Consider the following 19193-nt stretch of genomic DNA (forward strand, 5'->3'; position numbering starts at 1 on the left):
TATTTTAAAATAAGCATTTAATTCTAGATTTGGAAAGGGCTACAAACGATGGATATATATGTATATATGTAATTGGCTCTTACAAACAACAAAACTGATTTCTAGTGATACATAACTTGGATGAAAAATATCTACCTTAACCAAGAAACAAATGTGTCTTCTTAAGAGACTCTTTTTTCCTTCATGGCTTGTCTTACAAGCTCCATGTCTTCCTTTAACAACTGCTGCAACATCAGTTTGCTTTGCCCTTCAGGATTTCCACAGAAAATGCTTTTTATGGCATGAAGGACTGCCATTGCTCTATCAACAATGTCCTCACCAACTTTTTTATTGGCCGAATTCTGTGCATATGCAGTTAGGTGGGGACTAAAACCATATAGCAAGTTAATGAATGCTTTTAACTTCCCCATTTCCACTTGTGCCTCTTCTGCCTTTTCTGCTACAGACTCAGGTGAAGATGCAGGCAACTGGACTGCCACTGTCGATACAGGCACAGTTTCTGATGGCAAGGGAGGAAGTACTACTTCCACCTTCTTCTCTGTCTCCACCCACTCCTGGCCCGAGGGAGGACCCTGCACTTCCACCTTCTTTTCAGGCTCTGTGTGAGGAATCACCACTGTCACTTTTTCAGACTCTGTGTGAGGAATCACCACTGGCACGTTCTCAGACTCTGTGTGAGGAATCACCACTGTCACCTTCTCAGACTCTGTGTGAGGAATCACCACTGTCACATTCTCAGCCTCCATGGAAGGAATCACCACTGTCACGTTCTCGGACCCTGTGGAAGGAATCACTACTTCCACCAACTCCTCTGCTTTTCCCTTTCCCAACCTCTTCTCTGCTTCACCTGCTAGTTCCAGAGCACTTTTTAGGTAGCTCTCTGCTTTTCCAAGATAGGTATTGAGAGCTGGATCTTCTATAACTGCGCTAGGTGCATTCTTAATGGTTTCAATGAGTCTGTCAATCAGCTCCAAGATTTCTGCACTTACAGACTTCTCTGGGGATTGTGTCACAGCAGTTTCACTGTGTTTTGATTCATTACTGGTATGAGTTAGTTTCACATGCATTTTTCTCACGTTCCTTAGAGACTCCACCAGACTTGCCAAAGCTCCATTTGTTAGCTGATCAAAAGTCATTGCTTTTTGCGTGGTAGTATCCGTTTCCAACAAAAATGACACACTGACCAGTGATTGATCTGGAGTAGTTTCAGCAGAATAAAATACACTTGTCTCAGTTTGTTCTTCAGTATTTCCTTCCGGAGTGACTATATCAGAATGTAAAACGACTGATGCACCTGCGTCATTTCGGAGGTCCCAAAATGCTGTTGAGGTAGTTGGGGTATTTTCATTGGTCAGGGCAACTGTTTCCAACGACTCTACTTGTATTCCCTCAGTCTTTGGATTCAGGTTTAGCAAAACTGTGCCCACTGCTTCAGATGGAGAAGGCTCTGGGTGGGAAGGCTCTGGGTGGGATATTACGATAGTTGCTGTTTCTGTCGGTTTTGGTGTTTGTGATTGCGCTGATGCTGTTGGAATATTTTTCACCATATCTTGCAAAAGGCCAACAAGGTTATTCAAAGTCTTCTCTTCTTCGTTTGTTGTTTCCACTTCAAATATATGAGAAGGTTCTGTAAAGCAGAAAAAGAGGTCATGTAAACCACAAATGGACCCATCTCTTGCTCACTTTCTCCTGCTCTATAAGTGCAACAGTTTCTAAGGCCTACTCTACACTGCAGCAAACCACAACCCATGTGTTGCACAGCGTTGGGTCATAGGTCTTGTTCTGCCTAGAATTGATGTTCCTTGTTTTAGAACATGGAAACAGAGACAGCGATCCATTTTTCTAGTGACTGGCTTCTCTGAAATGGACCTTTCAAAATGATTCTGTAGCAAAGATTTTCAAAGGTGTTGTGGAAAAGTAAAAGATGAGTGCTTACCTAGAGCTTGAAGATTGTCTGCTGTCTCTGATGAAATCTGCACAGTCATAGTTGGGTTCAGAGCGATCTGCAAAATAAGTAAGAAGCCTAGTCATTCCCAGATGACTGTTACTTCACTGCAACAGCAAGATTTCCCATCATTTGGCATATGTCCAAATAAGCCCCATGTGCCAGGGTGTGCAGTAATTGATATCAACATATTTAGCACAGGAAGAAAATAAAGACTATGGCCAGGTGTCAGGATCCTGCCCAATTAAAACCCCAGGGAGACTTCCTCAGAGGGAGAGGCATGGCACCTTGTGGAAAATCTCACCACAGCTGGGAGCAGGGAAGAGCCCTCAACAGCCCTAAGACAATCTGAATTACCTTGCCTCACAGACACCTTGCCTTCCTTCACTCCCAGACAACCTCTCTGCCACATCCTGAACTAGGGTTCCCAGGAAAAAGAGAAGTCAGGGCTCCTGCACGTTTCATAGTTGCATAGAAGAGGGAATTACAGCAGGTGCAGCTTCTCATAAAATGGCAAAATAAATTACAACAGCAAAAACAACAGGAATTATTAAGAAGGAACACATCCTCTAAGGATTGGAACTGGGGGGAGGGACTTGATTTTTTTAAAAAACTTGCCTCAACGTGAGCAACAAATTACCCGTCAGTTAATCAATCTGGACAACCTCATCAAAATTGGTCTCAGACATGGAAGTTTCCAGGCATATCTGTACAGGAAGAGTAGGTTCCTAAAATACTCAGTTCCTAGATTGCTCAGGGTTTTAAAGATCAAAGCATAAGGGAGAACAAGCTCTGAGGCTCATAGGTACAAGACTCTGAATTGCAGTTCAACGCTTTTCAGAATGATCCACCTCCTCCTTAGAAGCTTGAAAAGTTTGCAGAGATTACATAGATGTATATATAGAATACAATTTTCTGATACCACATTATCAAGCTGGTTTTTGTGCTGTTCAGATTTTAAGAATGAGATGTTTCTGAATTTTAGGACCTTGCAAGCTTTTAAATCTCCTGAAGGAGTGTTTCACTCTGAAATGCACTGAGATAAAATAAAGTTTTGTACTAGTGAGCACCAGGGCCTGTTTTTGTTCACTTTAGGTGCTTCCCCCGACCCCACCAGCTTTTTCTTGCTGTAAAGGACAAAGCCAGAGTTTTGCATTGAGCCCAGAAAAAAAGGACAAAGTGAAGCTGACAGTGTAATGTCAACCCATCAGCTGGTTCCAGACAAAACCCTGAGAGATGAATTTGAGATGACTTGAAGTTTCCAGAAAGTCTTCATGGACATACCAAAGCCATTTCCCCAAATACTAAAATTAATGTTACCTGCATTTCTTTAATATTGTCAAAAGTATGATGCACACCTAAAAAAAAGAAAAAGAAAATTAAACACCAGAGTTTTCACCACATTTTGATTAATTTTACAATGCTGATACTCTCAAAGAGGCCAAACACATCATTTTTAATATGTGGTCCAAAGTCTTTGGGATGTTGTTGTTGTTATTTTTTTTCATATCCCCCTCCCCCACTCAAAGGAGCCAGGGTAGCAAACACACAAATGATAATTTAAAAAACAACAACACCCCAATAGAAAGGCAGACTGGAAGTGACCTTCATTTAAAAGGCTTGTAGAGACATATTAACAACCAACAATGTTGCTGTTCTAACTTAATTTGCAGATTGCTTCTCACACATCAAGCATTCACAAAACCCATTAAGAAGCTACTTAAAATGATAACCAACAGTGACATCATCATACACAATGGCTGAGTACTGGCAAGGTCTACCTTACATTGTTATGAAGAAGACAAATACAATGGTACCTTGGGTTACATACGCTTCAGGTTACAGACTCCGCTAACCCAGAAACAGTACCTTGGGTTAAGAACTTTGCTTCAGGATGAGAACAGAAATTGTGCTCTGGCGGTGCGGCGGCAGCAGGAGGCCCCATTAGCTAAAGTGGTGCTTCAGGTTAAGAACAGTTTCAGGTTAAGAACGGATCTCCGGAACGAATTAAGTACTTAACCGAGATACCACTATATGTTAAATTTTCAAAGATGTAAAAGGATATTTGAAGTAAAACAGGAAGGGCAGGACAAAAAAAATGGCTTGCTTTTACTACAAAGATTTTTCAAATGGAGAGATACCAAGAGAGAATCAAGGAGATGGACTAGAATTTTATTCAACATTTCGAAACAATTACTGAACAATATTGCCAAAAGAAACTTTAGAAAATTATATATATATATATATATATATATATATATATATGAATTGATTACACAGATATTGTGGTTTGATGTCCAGCTACGTTCTGAATCTTTCTTTATAATTATTAATTACCCCACCCTATTAGGCTGGGCTGCCCCAGCCACTCTGGGTGGCTTCCAACTCACATAAAAACTTAATATAACATCAAACATTAAAAACTTCCCGATACAGGGCTGCCTTCTGATGTCTTCTAAAAGTTGTGTAGTTCTTTATCTCCCTCCATAGGGAGGGTGTCACTACTGAGCAGGCCCTCTGCCTGGTTCCCTGTAACTTCACTTCTTGTAGAGAGAGAAGGCTCTCAGAGGTAGACCTCAGTGTCCAGGCTGAACGATGGGGGTGCAGATGCTCCTTCAAGTATACAAGGCTTTAAACACTTGGAATTGTGCTCAGAAATGTACTGGGAGCCAGTGTAGATCATTTAGGACCAGTGTTATATGGTCCCAGTGGCCACTCCCAGTCACTAGTTTAGCTGCTGCATTCTGGATTAGTTGTAGTTTCCGAGTCACCTTCAAAGGTAGCCGCACGTACAGCGCATTGCAGTAGTCAGATAACCAGAGCATGTACCACTCTGGCGAGTCAGTGCACAGGCAGGTAGGGTCTCAGCTGGCATACCAGATGGAACTGGTAGATAGCTGCCCTCGACAAAGAATTGACCTGCGCCTCCATGGACAGCTATGAGTCCCAGGCTGTGCACCTGGTCCTTCAGGGGCACAGTTACCCCATTCAGGGCCAGGGATTCCCTCACCCCCACCCACCCCCTAAAACAGTACTTCTGTCTTGTCGGGATTCATCCTCAATCCGTTAACCACCATCCATCCTGCAACAGGCTCTAAACACTCATACATACACATCATGGTGACACATAAAAACATGGTGAACATATTCAGCATGCACAAAATTATAAAAGGGTATTTAGAACTTTGAAAGGTAATGAAATATGCTCAAAAGTTTGAGGCCAATGAAAGAAAAATAGGTATCAAATCTAGATTATTTTGTCTGTGAAGTTCATAAAATACTATCAGTGAAGAAAAAGAAAACTTCTTCTTACCTCCATCTCTCTCTCACACACATATGCACGTCAGTGAAGAAGGGAAAAGATGGGGGAAGGGGAGAGTTATATCCAACCAAATCATACTCTTGAGTAGGTCTACTCCGAGTATACTTTGGTAGGCTAAGGCCCAGTTTCCATCACAGATAGCAGAAACATTGAGCCTCTGAATGGAGTGTTTATTGGTGCAAATGTTCTTGTTTCCTTCTCTAATGTGAACAGTAAGTTAGCAGGTTCCTATTTATTCTACTCTGGGAGGAAAATATCTGGATTGCAATATGGATGAGAATTTTAGGAACAGATTCTCAAAAGTAGAAAATTCTAATCTTCCCCAAGGAAGAAAATTATGCTCTTGATTTTAAGTGTATGTGCAACTGATTTACTATTTGGGGGGGGGGGGGATTTATAGAAGTGTACAATTATTAAAATGCAATAAACATCTGAAGGCAGCCCTGTTAAGGGAAGTTTTTAATATTTAACGCTGTACTGTTTTTAACACTTGATTGGGAGCCGCCCAGAGTGGCTGGGGAAACTCAGCCAGATGGGCGGGGTATAAATAAATTATTATTATTATTATTATTATTATTATTATTAAAACATAAAACTAATTTTTTGAAAGAAATCTGACACTACCCATGTCGGGACAATGCTCTAAATTTCTCAGTGAATGGAAAACAGACAGACTGCTTAGCATCTCTGACATAACACTGTAAGAATAAATAGAAAGCCCAAATGGATAAAAAGAAAGTTCAAGCAGAGCATTTGTATCTTTAAAAGGTATCATTAAAAGAGTTAGCTGATTAGTAATGCTGGAACCAGGGCAACTTACACACACACACACACACACACACACACACACACAAATTTAGAAAACAGGAAGTCTCTGGTGGCTGCCTTGTATTTTGCTGCCTCTGGGGGACAAATGCAAACGGAAGAAAGAGAAGATGACCTGGGTTGTCAAGAAAATTGATTGGTACTTAGCTGTCATCTTTGAAAATTTCTCACAAACTGCTATGGAATAACAAATAATATTGGATGAACAGCCTAATCGGCTGTAACTTGACATTCAACCTTCCTGTCCATCTTTCTAGTCTAGAAAGTCATTTTATACGCTGAAAGGGGAGGCAAATTCTATTTTAAAAAGTCTTAAATTAACAAATGTCAAAAAAAGTCAAAAAATATATAGGCAGTATCTATTTATCCATATGCAGAACTGAATGTATGGTATAACCAAGCAATGTCACCAAGTTTGAGTACGTACAATAGGAAGACAAAGGGAGTATCCCCCCTTTTAAAAAAAAAGTTAAAGAAAGGGATTCCTCAGTTTTTTGTATTTCCCCCTTTCCCTTTACTGTACTTCACTTTCCATCTTATATGCTGGAAGCTGCCCAGAGTGGCTGGGGCAACCCAGTCAGATGGGCAGGGTACAAATAATAACATTATTATTGTTGTTGTTGTTAAGGCTCTTGACCACTACGTAACAATAGTCAAACCAACCAATTTCAAACACTAGGACATATAGAGAGGCTTTTTCCTACTGTAGGTCCACAGTTATGGTACTTCTTTGGAGACTCTTGTATTTATTCTGGCTTAAGCATCTTTCAATAGTAAGAAAACTTTAGAGCTGCTATGGAAGCAGACATATTTGGCACCTGGTATAAAGCTTATTAGCTACAATTCATAAAGGTGAAGAGCTGAAAAATACTTAAAAGAAAACTTAAGCACTGAACTGGGCTGTGACTTCATACACGCCATACATTTATAGCACATGACTTCCCCCAAAGAATCCTGGGAGCTGTAGTTTAACCCTCACAAAGCTAAAATTCCCAGCACCCTTAACAAACTACGGTTCCCAGGATTCTTTAGAGAAATTAGAGATCTGTTTTCCATTAATTAAATGATGTGAACCACCTCCTCTACTATAAGCCTGCTTGCTCTTGAATATCTGAAGGAGAGGCTCTTCTCCTCACCCCTTGAACATCTGAATTGTGTTTTACTAACACACAGGTGTTGGGACGCGGGTGGCGCTGTGGGTTAAACCACAGAGCCTAGAGCTTGCCGATCAAAAGGTCGGCGGTTCGAATCCCCGCGACGGGGTGAGCTCCCGTTGCTCGGTCCCAGCTCCTGCCCACCTAGCAGTTCGAAAGCACGCCAGAGTGCAAGTAGATAAATAGGTACCGCTCCAGTGGGAAGGTAAATGGCATTTCCGTGCGCTGCTCTGGTTCGCCAGAAGCGGCTTAGTCATGCTGGCCACATGACCTGGAAGCTGTACGCCGGCTCCCTCAGCCAACAAAGCGAGATGAGTGCCGCAACCCCAGAGTCGGCCACAACTGGACCTAATGGTCAGGGGTCCTTTATCTAACACACAGGGGGAAGGACTTCTCTACTGCAGTATTGTGAAAACCTACTTTCTTTCAAGATGAATTTGGATTGCCAAATGGATGACTGTTTATGTTCCCTGAAATTTTTGAAAATGTTTATATTGTGTCAGTCTCTCTTAATCACTTGCTTTTTGCTGATTGATAAGGTGGTTTGCAACACAAAAAGTGTTTCATTTAAATAACAACAGGAAGGCAAAGGTATATATATGCTCTTAAGAGTAATTGGTACCCATGACTATACTTGATCACAGTCACCCTATTGATGTGGCTCCTTCTGTTAAACTTTTTTGCAGCACTGCTGAAGCAAATAACTAGTAGTCCATAAATTCTAGGAGGTGGCAATGATACTACATGGTGTTAATAACACACACACACACAAAATCTTCTGCAATACCTGGGTGGAAATCAAAGCCAGGCTAGTTAACTCTGATATGGGCACCACGGAAAGAGGCTTACTTCTTTAGAGGAAGCCTGCATACATAATGCTGATTGACAACATATGTTTAAAAATGTAAAATAATTCCAGTGCAGGAATGATAGCTAGCATTTATATAAGTGGAAACCCAATGCCCAACACTCTCTCTTGAGAGAACTGCACACTCACATTAATTGGGCATTGGGTTCCCACATATATAAATGCTAACTATCATTCCTGCCCTTTTCTAGGGTGGTCAAGATTATTCAGGAGAATTATGGATATTGTTGGCATCTGTCTGTCTTCAGAGACAATGGAGTGCGCCTCCAGGAGTGAAGTCAAACCACTGTGTTGGGTGCACTGAAGTGACCTCCACAGGGCGCAAGCCTGAGCAGTGTGTATGGAGGTCCTGGGCTGCCCAGACAACAAGACCCCACTCTCAGCCTCGCTGATGTGGTCCAAAGGAAAGCAATACATCTGGCACCAGCTTGGCTACAGGAGTTGCTAGGAGGCGGCATACAAGGCTCATCAGCCGGGGAAGGTAGCTTATTTAGGAGAAGGAATCCTAAACCTCTGCTGCTTTTTGGGACACCTTCGGGAGATGAAAAGGCTAAGGAGTAAACCCTTCACAAATCCAGGGTGGTGACCCAAGGGCAGTTGGATGGTGTTTTGTTCGCTTCCTTCCAGCAACTGTTGCAGCAGAGTTGATGCCAAATGTATTGCTCTGCTTTCCTTTGGACTACATAAGGGAGGCAGAGAAGGATCTTGTTGTTTGGGCAGCCCAGGCCCTCCACACACACTGCCCAGGCTTGCGCCTCGAGGATATCACTTCAGTGGTTTCTATCACAGTGGTTTGACTTCACCTCCAGAGGTGCACTCCATTTTCTCTTGAGACAGATGGATGCCGACAATATATACACACATACCGTACATGGTACACCGAGTGAGAAGCACATCAGAAAGTGAAATCATTTCCAGAGGAGTAACCCTACTCATCTTTTTCAGGGGAATAAAAACAGAGCAGCAAGTCTTGTGGCATCTTAAAAACTAATACCTCGTGATTGTTAATAATAAAGGGTTGCAATAGCCAAGGAGCAGACCCACTGAAGCTAATGATAGGTCCCTTCTGCGGAGGACTAGAATCTGATATAATAACAACTATCAGACTTTAAGGTGCCAAAATCCTCCTTGTGGCTATTAACCCCATCCAGGCAGCCCCTCGAGTCAGCAGGAGCAGGCCATACTCGGGGGCTCCAGGAGCTGGTGAGGGGGCCGATTTGGGGGGCGCCCCTTCCCTCTTCAGGGTGCGGGGGGGGAGTCCCCTCCATGCTTGGCCAGAGAAGCAGCGAGCAAAGGCGGCGCTCGCCATTGCCTCAACTCACTCACGCTGGGCCGGTGCTCCCGGCAGCAGGAAGCCGAGGAGTAGGAGGAGGGCCCGCAGCAGAAGCGGCGGCGGGAGGAGGAGCCAGGGCTGCCGCCGGGGCCGCCGCCGCCGCCCCACCATTCTCGCAACAGGCGCGAGGCTACTAGGCCTCCGGGCGTGCGCTTATCATGGCGGGAGACGGCGGCGGGAACCCCAGAGCAACCGTCGCCCGTTCGCCCGCCCCTCCCCCTCCTCCTCCAGCGAAGGGAAGGAACCCGGCGGCGCGGGCTCTTCTTTGTTTCCCCCTCAGCCGCCTTCCTTCCCCTCAGAGAACCCAAATATCTCGGCTCCCAACAGGCCGAGGAGGAGCTGGGCCCTACGGACAACTCCTCCTCACGGACACCCCACCACCGTTGCCCGCCCTTTTAAAAGGGCCTTTTTATACCGCAGGAGGAGGGTGGCTCCCCAGATGTTTGCTGGTGGGAGTCCGAACACCTGGAAGGCCTCGCATATCCCCCCCACCCCCGTCTCTGATAAGGCGGAGGGGAGGGAATTTCGCCCTCCCTCCAGTTTACTTATTTCGCCACACACGTACAAAACAGTGCCTCCGTTGTGCCCTCTCCATAATTATTCCTCCCCAACCTGGTACCCTTCAGATGTTGTTGGATTCTAACTCCCACCTGACCACCGTTGGCCCCGCTGGCAGGGACTGGGAGCAGTTGGGAGTCCCATTACCTGGAAGATGCCATGGGTTGGCTAATCTTCACTCTTTACGCCACCCGTCCTGGTACATATTTCCTCATGCACAACACTGTCTTGTCATGCTTCCACTAATCTGGTGCTCTCCAGATGTTTTGGACTGGAACGTCCATCATCCCTAACTCTTGGCCATACTTGCCGGGGATAATGGGAATTAGAAGTACTGTACAGAAACATGTGGAGGGCATCATGCTGGGGAAGGCTGTGCAGGAGGGCATTATACCCCCAGCCTCTCTGTCGTCCTTTATTTCACCTACCCGTATATTCCTGTCTCCCCAAACACAAGCAGCGGTTGCCCAAACCCCCTTTCTTTCATCCTTCCTCTCATACCACCAACCCATCTCACCCACCCCTTCATTCAAGATCTCCCTTCCAAGGCTACCCCCTTCAGCATACTGCCCACCCCCTTCCCATTTCCCCCCTCTAATGTCCTCCCCTGTTCCCCAGAGCCCCCTTCCTCACATTCAGAAGGATTAGCCATATTCGACCTCCCAAATAATTCCTATCCATTGCAGCATCATTTGCGCAACTGGCCTGGCTAGTGGTCACTAGCAGTCTAGGACGTTGCTTTCAAGGTAGGTGAAGTTTATTGCACAGCCTCACAGTTTCAGGGCAAAGTCGTCTATTTTGAGTAAGGTAGTAGTTTATCAGACTTCTAGGTGATTTTCAATACCATCAACCAGTAGCCTTGTGAACTAGTTGGCTAGTACCATTTACGGCTGTTCAGATTGGTTTTAAGTGGCGGTTGGAGGTCTGCTGCTCTGATCTATAGCACCTGTAAAGTGGGGCTCCATCTTGTCCTCTGCACTGTTCTAACATCTACGTTAAAGTGCTAATATTTGGAATGTCATCAACATGCCTGTGACACACAATTCTGTTTCATCTTGTTCAGGTTGATGCCCTCAACAGGTTCTTGAATCAATAATGGGCTGGATGAAGGCCAATACACTGAGTTCAAGCCAGGTAAGAAGCTCCCAGGCCAGACAACTATAGATATATGAATTTGACATGGTATGGATGAGGCTGCATTCCCTGAAGTAGAGATGGGGAACCTCAAGCCTATGGAGCTGAATGCAGCCCTCTAACTTATATTGTCTATGGTTTCAGTGACTTTGTTTTGATGCTGCTTTTGACTTCGAAAAGAACATTGTTGTTTTGCAATCTGCCCCTTCCTGGCCCTGTGTGGTTCTGAATGCCTTTGTCTTGCTGGAATTTCCTTGAATTGTTATAACAACTTCTTGTCTTGATGGAGTGGTCTGTGTGTCTACAAACCTGACGTGGCAGGAATATCGCATACTGTGCAAAGTTAACATTGCTCCATCTACACTTGCCTCCAGGCCTGCCCAACTCTGTCCCACACCACAGCCCAATTGAAAAATTACAAATTCTTGCTTTAAAACATCAGGTTTGTAGCCTGGGTGTGCTCTTGCTAATCCACCTTTGCTGACAGATGCCCTGGTATCTTCTGTAGCTCATAGAATATTTTAAGAGCTTGAGCTAGAATGACAGCTGCAAACCTTCTTGGAGAAAGAAAACCTGGCTTGTTATTCATACTCCTGATAGCATCCATCTTAGATTACTGCAATGCCTTCTACCTGGAGCTGCCTTTGAAGGCTGTTTGGAAACTTCATTTGGTTCAAATTCCAGCAGCTAGGCTAACTTGTACAAGTTAAAGGGCATATTCTGCTAGTGCTTAAACAGCTACACCAGCTGCCACTTTGCTTCTGGGCACAGTTCAAAGTGCTTGTCTTGTTAAACCTAGGGCTGCCATATGTCCGGATTTTCCCATACATTACCAGAATTTCAGAGGGGGGCATGCTTTGTCCTGGATCTTAGGTAAGGTAATCAAAAAAGAAGGGGTTTTTTTTGCGTTTTTGTAAAAAAAAAGTTCAACAACTTTTGGGGTGTCCTGGTTTTTACTTTTTGAAATATGGCAACCCTAGTTAAACCCTGAATACCCTAGCAGCATTTCCCACAAGATAAGAAGATCTTTAGGTCAGGGTGGGAGCACTCTACCTTATGCAGTATGGTGGGTGGCAACATAGAGGTGGATGGTGTCAGTTCACCTTATCCCACTGTCATGGCTTCTAGGTTACATACAGCTGATCATTTTACTCTCTCTTATAGTTGCTGACAACACTAATCTCTTTTGGATTTTATTCAGTTTTTTATCATTTCAAAATTATGTTAAGACTCTTACAGTGGCTTCAACTAAGAGACAGGATAGAAATATTTCGCCAAACAATATTAAACATAATTTCCTTTGGGTTATCCTTATAATTCTATAATTCTATAGTTTCATGTGTAATATTTTGACTACAACTGAAATAATGACAGCTTTCAAATTATGCTCTTCAATAACAGTTTTTATTAAAGGATGCCTTCATAAAATATAGAAAATAGTGTAATATTCAAAATTAACTGGGACTGTAAAAATAAGAGGGAAGAAAAAAACCAACTTTAAATGAAGTCTGAATGACACATGCATCTCTGCTAATAAACAAGTACAGGTATTTCAAGATACTTAGTCTGCAATTCCAAAAACATTAGAAAGTCCTTTAACAAACACAGTGGTACTTTTGAGTAAATATTTGCAGGAGTATGCTGTTATGGATTTTTGTTTGATTAAGTATTTAGTGTTATCTTACAAAGCTTTCATTCTTTGTGTAGAAATAATTTGTGTTCTAGACACCTTACATTGCATATAGCAATGGTAATACTTAAACAACAACCCTATAACAATAGAAAGACAAAGCAGCAAACACAACATCAGATCATCCTCCTTGAAAGGCCCCTTCCATGTTAATACCAAAGTTGGTGATAAAAACTGAGCTGGTTTGACAGACTTTTCTGAAGTGAGAGTGCTGCCATCAAAGAAAGGATGCTGCACCATGAGCACCAGTAAGGGTGACAAGCAGTAGTGGTGCTTGTCTGTTGTTGTTGTTATTATTATTATTATTATTATTATTGACACTTAGTTGCTTTTTTTGCCACAGCAACTCAAGCGACGTACAATATTTTAAGCAAAAAATAAATACATTAAAACCAGCAAAAACAAAAATAAAACAACCCATATTAAAACATACCACCCATGTAAAAAGGCCATGTTAAAAGCTAAAGGCCTGATTAATAAGCAGTGCTTTTGCCTGGTGACTAAATATATGTAATGATGGTGCCAGACAAGCCTCCCTGGGACAAGCATTCCATGAGAGCCACCACTGAAAATGCCCATTCTCATGTTGCCACCCTCCAGACCTCCCACTGAGGCACACAAAGAAGGGCCTCAGATGATGGCTGAACAATAACCTGGTGCCCTCTATGTTTTAGACCAGTGTTTCCCACACTTGGGTCTCTAGCTGTTTTTGAACTACAATTCCCATCATCCCTGACCACTGGTCCTGCTAACTAGGGATGATGGGAATTGTAGTCCAAAAAAACAGCTGGAGGCCCAAGTATGGGAAACACTGTTTTAGACTATAGCTTCCATCAGCTCCAACCAGCATAGTAAAGGCTGCCCTAATACAACAGCAGATGGGAGTACATTTACCAAAAGCAAACCAGGAGACCTCCACACACCCCACTGAAATGGAAGCTAGAGGATAATGGTTTATACCCACAAGCTGCTTGTTAAAAGTTAGAAAATGTCATTTGCCCTGAATCTGAAAAGAGTGTTATATTAAACTGTCAGATGGAATCAGGAAACTGATATATTTCTTGTCTTTCAGTCCAATTATATCGCATTAGAATCTTAAGATATTTTGCTTAGAACCCTTAATTTAAAAACACAATTTAAAAATTCTCCTTTAATACAAAAAGGAAAATAGATTACACCATGTTCTAATAGAAGTACTTCAGTTGGCTGTGCACGTGCACACATGTGCAATATCAAATGCTCCATATCTGAAAATGATCACTATGCTGTACATTTTTTGCTTTTTATGAAAAAAAATGCACAGTTGTCATGAAAAGTTGCCCTATGCCACATTATGTTACCCATTCTGTTGCCTCAGTCCAGCTTAGTTTAGAAAACAAGGTCTTCCCTTTATCCTCTTGCAGCAGCCTGAAATGCATTAGCAGTTGTGAAAAAGTACATACACTGTCCCTTGAAGTCAGTTATGCTCCAGTGGGGGAGGGAATGCCAAAAAAAGTAAGAAGTATGTGCTTTTAATTCCCTTTGGAATAACAGGGGTTCCTGCAGCAAGGGAGAGAACAACCATTTCCATTTGTATTTCTCACTGAACTTTGGTGTGATCACACTTTTACAAAAAGCTGTTATTTCGCAGTGCTGGTTGTAGAGGCAAAACAGCAGAACCTTATGAAATTGTACAAGGCTTGCAAAACAGTGATCTTCTGATCACTGTTTTCCCCATACCTGCAAAAACAGAAAAGCGGGGGCAGGGAGGAAGACAAGAATGCCTACAGCTCTGCAAGTGCTTAATTTGTGCTAACATTTTTCAGAGATTCAATGCCAGATACCATCCTCCTTTAAGACTTAAATTATGTGGATACTTGAATCTTTAGTCCTAACAGCTGAAGACTATAAAGCACTTTGCATACTGAAAACTGAGAAAGAGCAGCAGTAATGCGTGTGATCCTGCACTACAGCTTGGGTTCCCAAGCACGGGAGGCTAGGCAGAAATATTAGCAGGCAGGCACATCCAAGGAAGAGCCACCACAACCTGTTCAGGAGGACTCTCTGGGGAGAAGAGGAAGCAGAGGAGGGAAGGCTGCAAACAAGGGACAACTGCGATTATAAGTTCTGATGGAAGGAACCGAAAGAAGAGTTGGGTCTATTTAGCGCAGCTCAGAAGAAATAAAATGTGCATAATGAAAAAAAAAAATAATATTAGCAGTTGCTTGTCTTCTAATCAGTTGGCCCCAGAATCATGGCTGTCACCTCTCTTACTCTCTCTATGTAATGCAAAGTAAATGTTTGAGCTCAAGTGCCGTGTATTTCATGGTTCTTGAAGCTCACTCATGGGGCTTTTAAAAATGCCAACAAACTCCACATGTCCTTGTGGCTTATGTTCTTTTCCTCCGAGCTGACCTTCCCCTGACCTCTCTACAAGACTAGATAAAAGATATGGTCCATAGTCAACTGATCTTTAGGAAGTCTTACAGAAAATCCCTCCCTTGACTTGTTGACTATGCCAGTTCCAGTTAAAATAGCCAGAGAGCTCAGCAGACCTCTCCTGATGCACTACTTGAAAAGGAGAATGCTGGAATACCAAAGTCACTTTATGATGACTGAGCCATTGAACTTTAAAACAGTTCTACCACTGGAATATGCTGATATTCACAATTAAAAGGGTAACACAGAGACCAACTTAAGAACACTGATACAACTTATTTGGTTTCTTTAGAGGTATCATTGAAGGGTGAATTGCATCCTGCCAATCTTCCCTGAATTATCACATGTGAAAATATAGAAAGTCAGCCTTCCACTAAAATCCATTACAGTATTTTAAACATATGAAACTCATTAAGATTTCAAGAAGAAATCCAACTTAGCATCCTAGTTTATCATGCTTGATTAGGCTCCTCGCTGCTTGGGAGGACCAAGAGCAAGATTTCAAGCCTTGGGAGGAAGGAGAAGAGACACAAGTCCATACCTGAAGGTTCGTCAGTGTGACAAGAGCAATTAACATAACAGTATGACCCTGTTTAAATAGTATTCCCACATGAACTTTATTTCTGAACCTGCAGCTTGAAGTCAAGTCCTGGAAGTCCTCCAAAGAAAGTGAGCTTGCAAGTACCAAGCATTCCTTTTATAAATACACCAGTGATTACCAAAAGATCTCTTCTTCACTCTGGGGAGTAGTACAAGAGGTGCAATGGAAGGGAAGAGACGTGTGACACTGCTTGGAAAGCAGAAGTGTAACAAGATAGGCCAACAGCAAGGGTGCCAACAAAAGACAACCCTCCCAAACCAACCACACCTCTTTTCAAACAAGCCTGGATATGAGGGGAGTAAATGCAGTCACATCGGAGTACACCCCTTCCGTTGCTTCAAAATTTCTTCTGATGGATTCTGCCTTCTTTTCGTCCCTAGCTGGAAATGCAGGGGAAAGGAACTTGCAAAAATTATTGTATCAGACACCATAGTTGAGATACAGCTCTCTTGCAGCAATTCCCATTTGACAGCCCCCAAATTCTCCTTCAATGTAAGCAACTCAGTCCTGGCATGCATTATTTCATTTCGAAGTACAAGCCCTACATTCAGCCCCAACTTTAACAAACACCTTCCAATACTGTTGCTCATTGCCCCAATAGGAATTCTGCCTAGACCTACTTGCATCACTTCAAGGCACAGTTCCTGCATACCCAACAGTGCTGCTGACTGTATAATACCACCAGCAACTTTAAAACACTGCCTTTTCCTCACATTCTCTTGCTTACACCATTGCTGAACTATTCATATAAGGATACTGCCTAATCTTTAAACACATGCTCTACCTTTTTCGCAGTTGACTACTATTGCTTCTTTTCCTATCCTCACCAGACAGAAAGAACAAGTGCCCCCACCTCTTATTTCTGAGATAGTTTTTATTCCATGAAAACTATCAACATTTGACAGCAATTATTGTTATCTTGGGGAAGACTGTCACTTTCTTGCAAGCTTTCTTTCTACTCATCATTTCCCACTTGACTCCTGTATTCAAAGCCAGCCCTCTCATTTCAGGAGCCACACCCACCCTGCAACTGGAAAAGAAGTGTTTATATTTCTAGGAGACAGCGCCACATTTCTAGATGCTAGGGCAATATGGAGCTAGGATTTGTCCAGCAGTTCCCCATCACAATTATCCCCCCTCTCAAGAAACTCTCAGTCTTCTATCTAATTTCCTTCAACTCTTTTCAACAGAGCAACTCATTTCACAACACACCTCCCTGAACTATTTCCCCTGCCAAAAATTCTAACCCACCTGTCAACGCCCAGCCCCATTCTGTATCTAGCCTCGTCTTTTCAATTTCAGAGCATCCGCTGCTCTAAAGTACAGGCTTCATGCATTAGAAATTACGACCTATGCTTCCTAAGCTTTAAATAACTCCCAGATCACTTATATCTTCTTCCCATCCCATAATGACTCCCAGGCAGCCCTCCTTCCAAATCCAAACTAACCTCGCTCCCTCCCTGAATCCGTTCATTTCCTAACCCTTAACGCAGACCCACAACTTCGCCCTTTCCATTTCTACAGCCCCACAGCCTTTAAGTGCTCCCATCGCATCCCTAGCCTCTTCCCTCCCTCCCTCCGTCCCTCCCTTCTATCCCCACCCCTTTCATCTCAGGGTCAGCAGTGCTCCTACCCACCCACCATTAACCCACTTTTTGATACAGACCCCACCGCACACATTTCTGCTCAACAGCCCCTCCCCATTGCTGGTCCTCCTCCCCGACTGTCCTCGCAAATGCGCGCACACGCACACCCCGGCGCGGTAGAGGCCCCCTCCTGGCTTGCTCGCTCGTCGAATCCAGCCTCCGACAGCTCTTCCACCCGTCGCCTTCCGCGGCTAGTCCCGACTGCGCCTCAGCTAGCTGGTTCCCAACCGGGCTGTCCTCCTTGGCCGACCGTGCCGCACTCTCCCATTGGCCCCCGCCGCCCTTGGTCGCTCCCCATTGGATCTCGTGTGCGCTCTCCGAACTCCGGTTGGCTCTCGCGCACGTCCGTAACGGAGGAGCTTTTTTTCGGCAAGCGCCCGCCCCCGCAGTTATCAGGTTAGTGTGCGCGCTTGTTGGCCGCGTTGGGGGATTCCGAGCGGAGCTGGTTGAGCGCTCAAAGTCCCTCTTGCCTCGCGCGCTGGCTTTGGTCGGGGGGGCGGGAGGGGGGGTCCCTGGCTTGCTCCATTGGTGTCAATACAAAAGAGGGAGCCGAGCGCAGCGCAGCGAGACGGAGCGAGCCTCCTGCTGAATCAGGGACATGGACATGAAGAAAAGGATCCACTTAGAGCTGCGGAACAGGACGCCCTCCGACGTAAGCCTGTGCAAGGAGATTTTTATTTTATTTTTGTAATGTGGGGCGGGGGGCTTTGTGAGAAGGTGTTGGTACGGGGGGCAGCTTGCAAAAAGAGAGCCAATACATCAGGAGTAAGGGGGCGCGCGCGCCGTGGGGAGAGGTGGGCGCCGTCTGTGCCAGCTGCCGTCGTGGGTGCTTTTGCTGCCCTTGAGGTGCCCACGGTGTGTATGTGTGCGCGCGCGTGGCTGTGTGTGTACCCACATGGGGGGGGTGCCCAAAAGCTCACGCGTTTGAGTGTGACCAAAGATGGGGCGGGGGGGGGGGGTAAGAAAAATTACCACCCGGTTTCCAAGGCAAGTCTCCTTCGTGTTTGGTTGCCCGGGTGGCAGGGAAAATAGCGCCCCGGGAAAGCGCGTCGCAAAAGCCTCGGCATAATAATGGCTTGTCGAGTTGGCGCTGCGCTCCGGCGGGGACTGGAGGAGTTTGCTAGGATCAGGTTCTGGAGCCGGGCAGGTTGGGGGGGTCTGCGAACGACTTGGGGGGCGATCACCAGTTTTCATTGCCTCTTCGCAGCGGATCAGGCGAGGGTGACTGGGGAGCCATATTTGCAACTTTGTAGTCCTCATGAACGCGCCCTTTCTCTCTCCCTCTCATCCTCCCCTCCCCAGATGTTGCGAAGCTCAGGCATAGTTTTTGGGAGGGTAGGGGGAGTTTGCATTCAATACAAGGGTTGGAGGATGGGTGGGGGGCTTAAACCCTCCGATATAGCGAAGAGGGCAAGGAAGCTGGCGGCCGAAGCAGCCCCGATGGAGCCACCATCCTCACGCAAACACAAGATACACAAAAAGGCGGGCGAAAGGAAGCGGGGGTTGCTGACTGGTTGAGTTACCCCCCTTTTCCTCGGGGCTGGACTTGGGATGTTGTTCTGCTTCTGCCTCTAAATAAAGCTGAAACTTTGTCCGAGCGAGGAAGAGGTTGAGCTGCATTTTGTAAAGTCTCCCAGCCTCGCCCGGGCGCTTTCCAGGGCTCCGTTTTCCCCCCTGGTGCCCATTTGCAACAGAAGAA

The 19193-nt window shown here is 44.6% G+C and overlaps 2 protein-coding genes and 1 long non-coding RNA gene across 4 annotated transcripts in view; 2 read left to right on the forward strand and 1 right to left on the reverse strand.

Moving 5' to 3' along the window:
• On the reverse strand, positions 1 to 18019 carry LOC308463616 (uncharacterized protein). The gene is made up of 4 exons (XM_080982190.1): positions 17602 to 18019; positions 3266 to 3303; positions 1937 to 2003; positions 1 to 1627 (listed from the first exon to the last, which is right to left on the reverse strand). The coding sequence occupies exons 2-4, from the start codon at positions 3269 to 3271 to the stop codon at positions 162 to 164; spliced, it is 1539 nt and encodes a 512-aa protein (XP_080838316.1). The 5' UTR covers positions 3272 to 3303; positions 17602 to 18019; the 3' UTR covers positions 1 to 161.
• The window catches only part of ANP32A (acidic nuclear phosphoprotein 32 family member A), a 26676-nt gene continuing 18568 nt past the window's right edge, over positions 11086 to 19193 (forward strand). Inside the window, exon 1 of one of the 2 annotated variants that reach the window (XM_080982244.1) lies at positions 11086 to 11139. In XM_080982244.1, coding sequence (XP_080838370.1) covers positions 11101 to 11139 — 39 coding nt within the window. In that variant the 5' untranslated portion in view covers positions 11086 to 11100. Of the gene's footprint in view, positions 11140 to 17985; positions 18147 to 19193 lie in introns of those variants that run through there. The other variant, XM_080982243.1, reaches the window with a different exon arrangement.
• On the forward strand, positions 11149 to 16988 carry LOC308463666. The gene is made up of 2 exons (XR_013979665.1): positions 11149 to 14824; positions 15030 to 16988. It is a non-coding gene; the product is annotated as an uncharacterized lncRNA (long non-coding RNA).

Source organism: Podarcis pityusensis, assembly GCF_964106645.2.
Source record: "Podarcis pityusensis genome assembly, chromosome: 14".
Classification (NCBI taxonomy): domain Eukaryota; kingdom Metazoa; phylum Chordata; class Lepidosauria; order Squamata; family Lacertidae; genus Podarcis; species Podarcis pityusensis.

Coding starts and splice junctions, on each gene's coding strand:
- LOC308463616 (XM_080982190.1), bottom strand. Junction 1,628..1,936: donor AGACAATCTTCAAGCTCTAG/GTAAGCACTCAT, acceptor TCTGCTTTACAG/AACCTTCTCATATATTTGAA.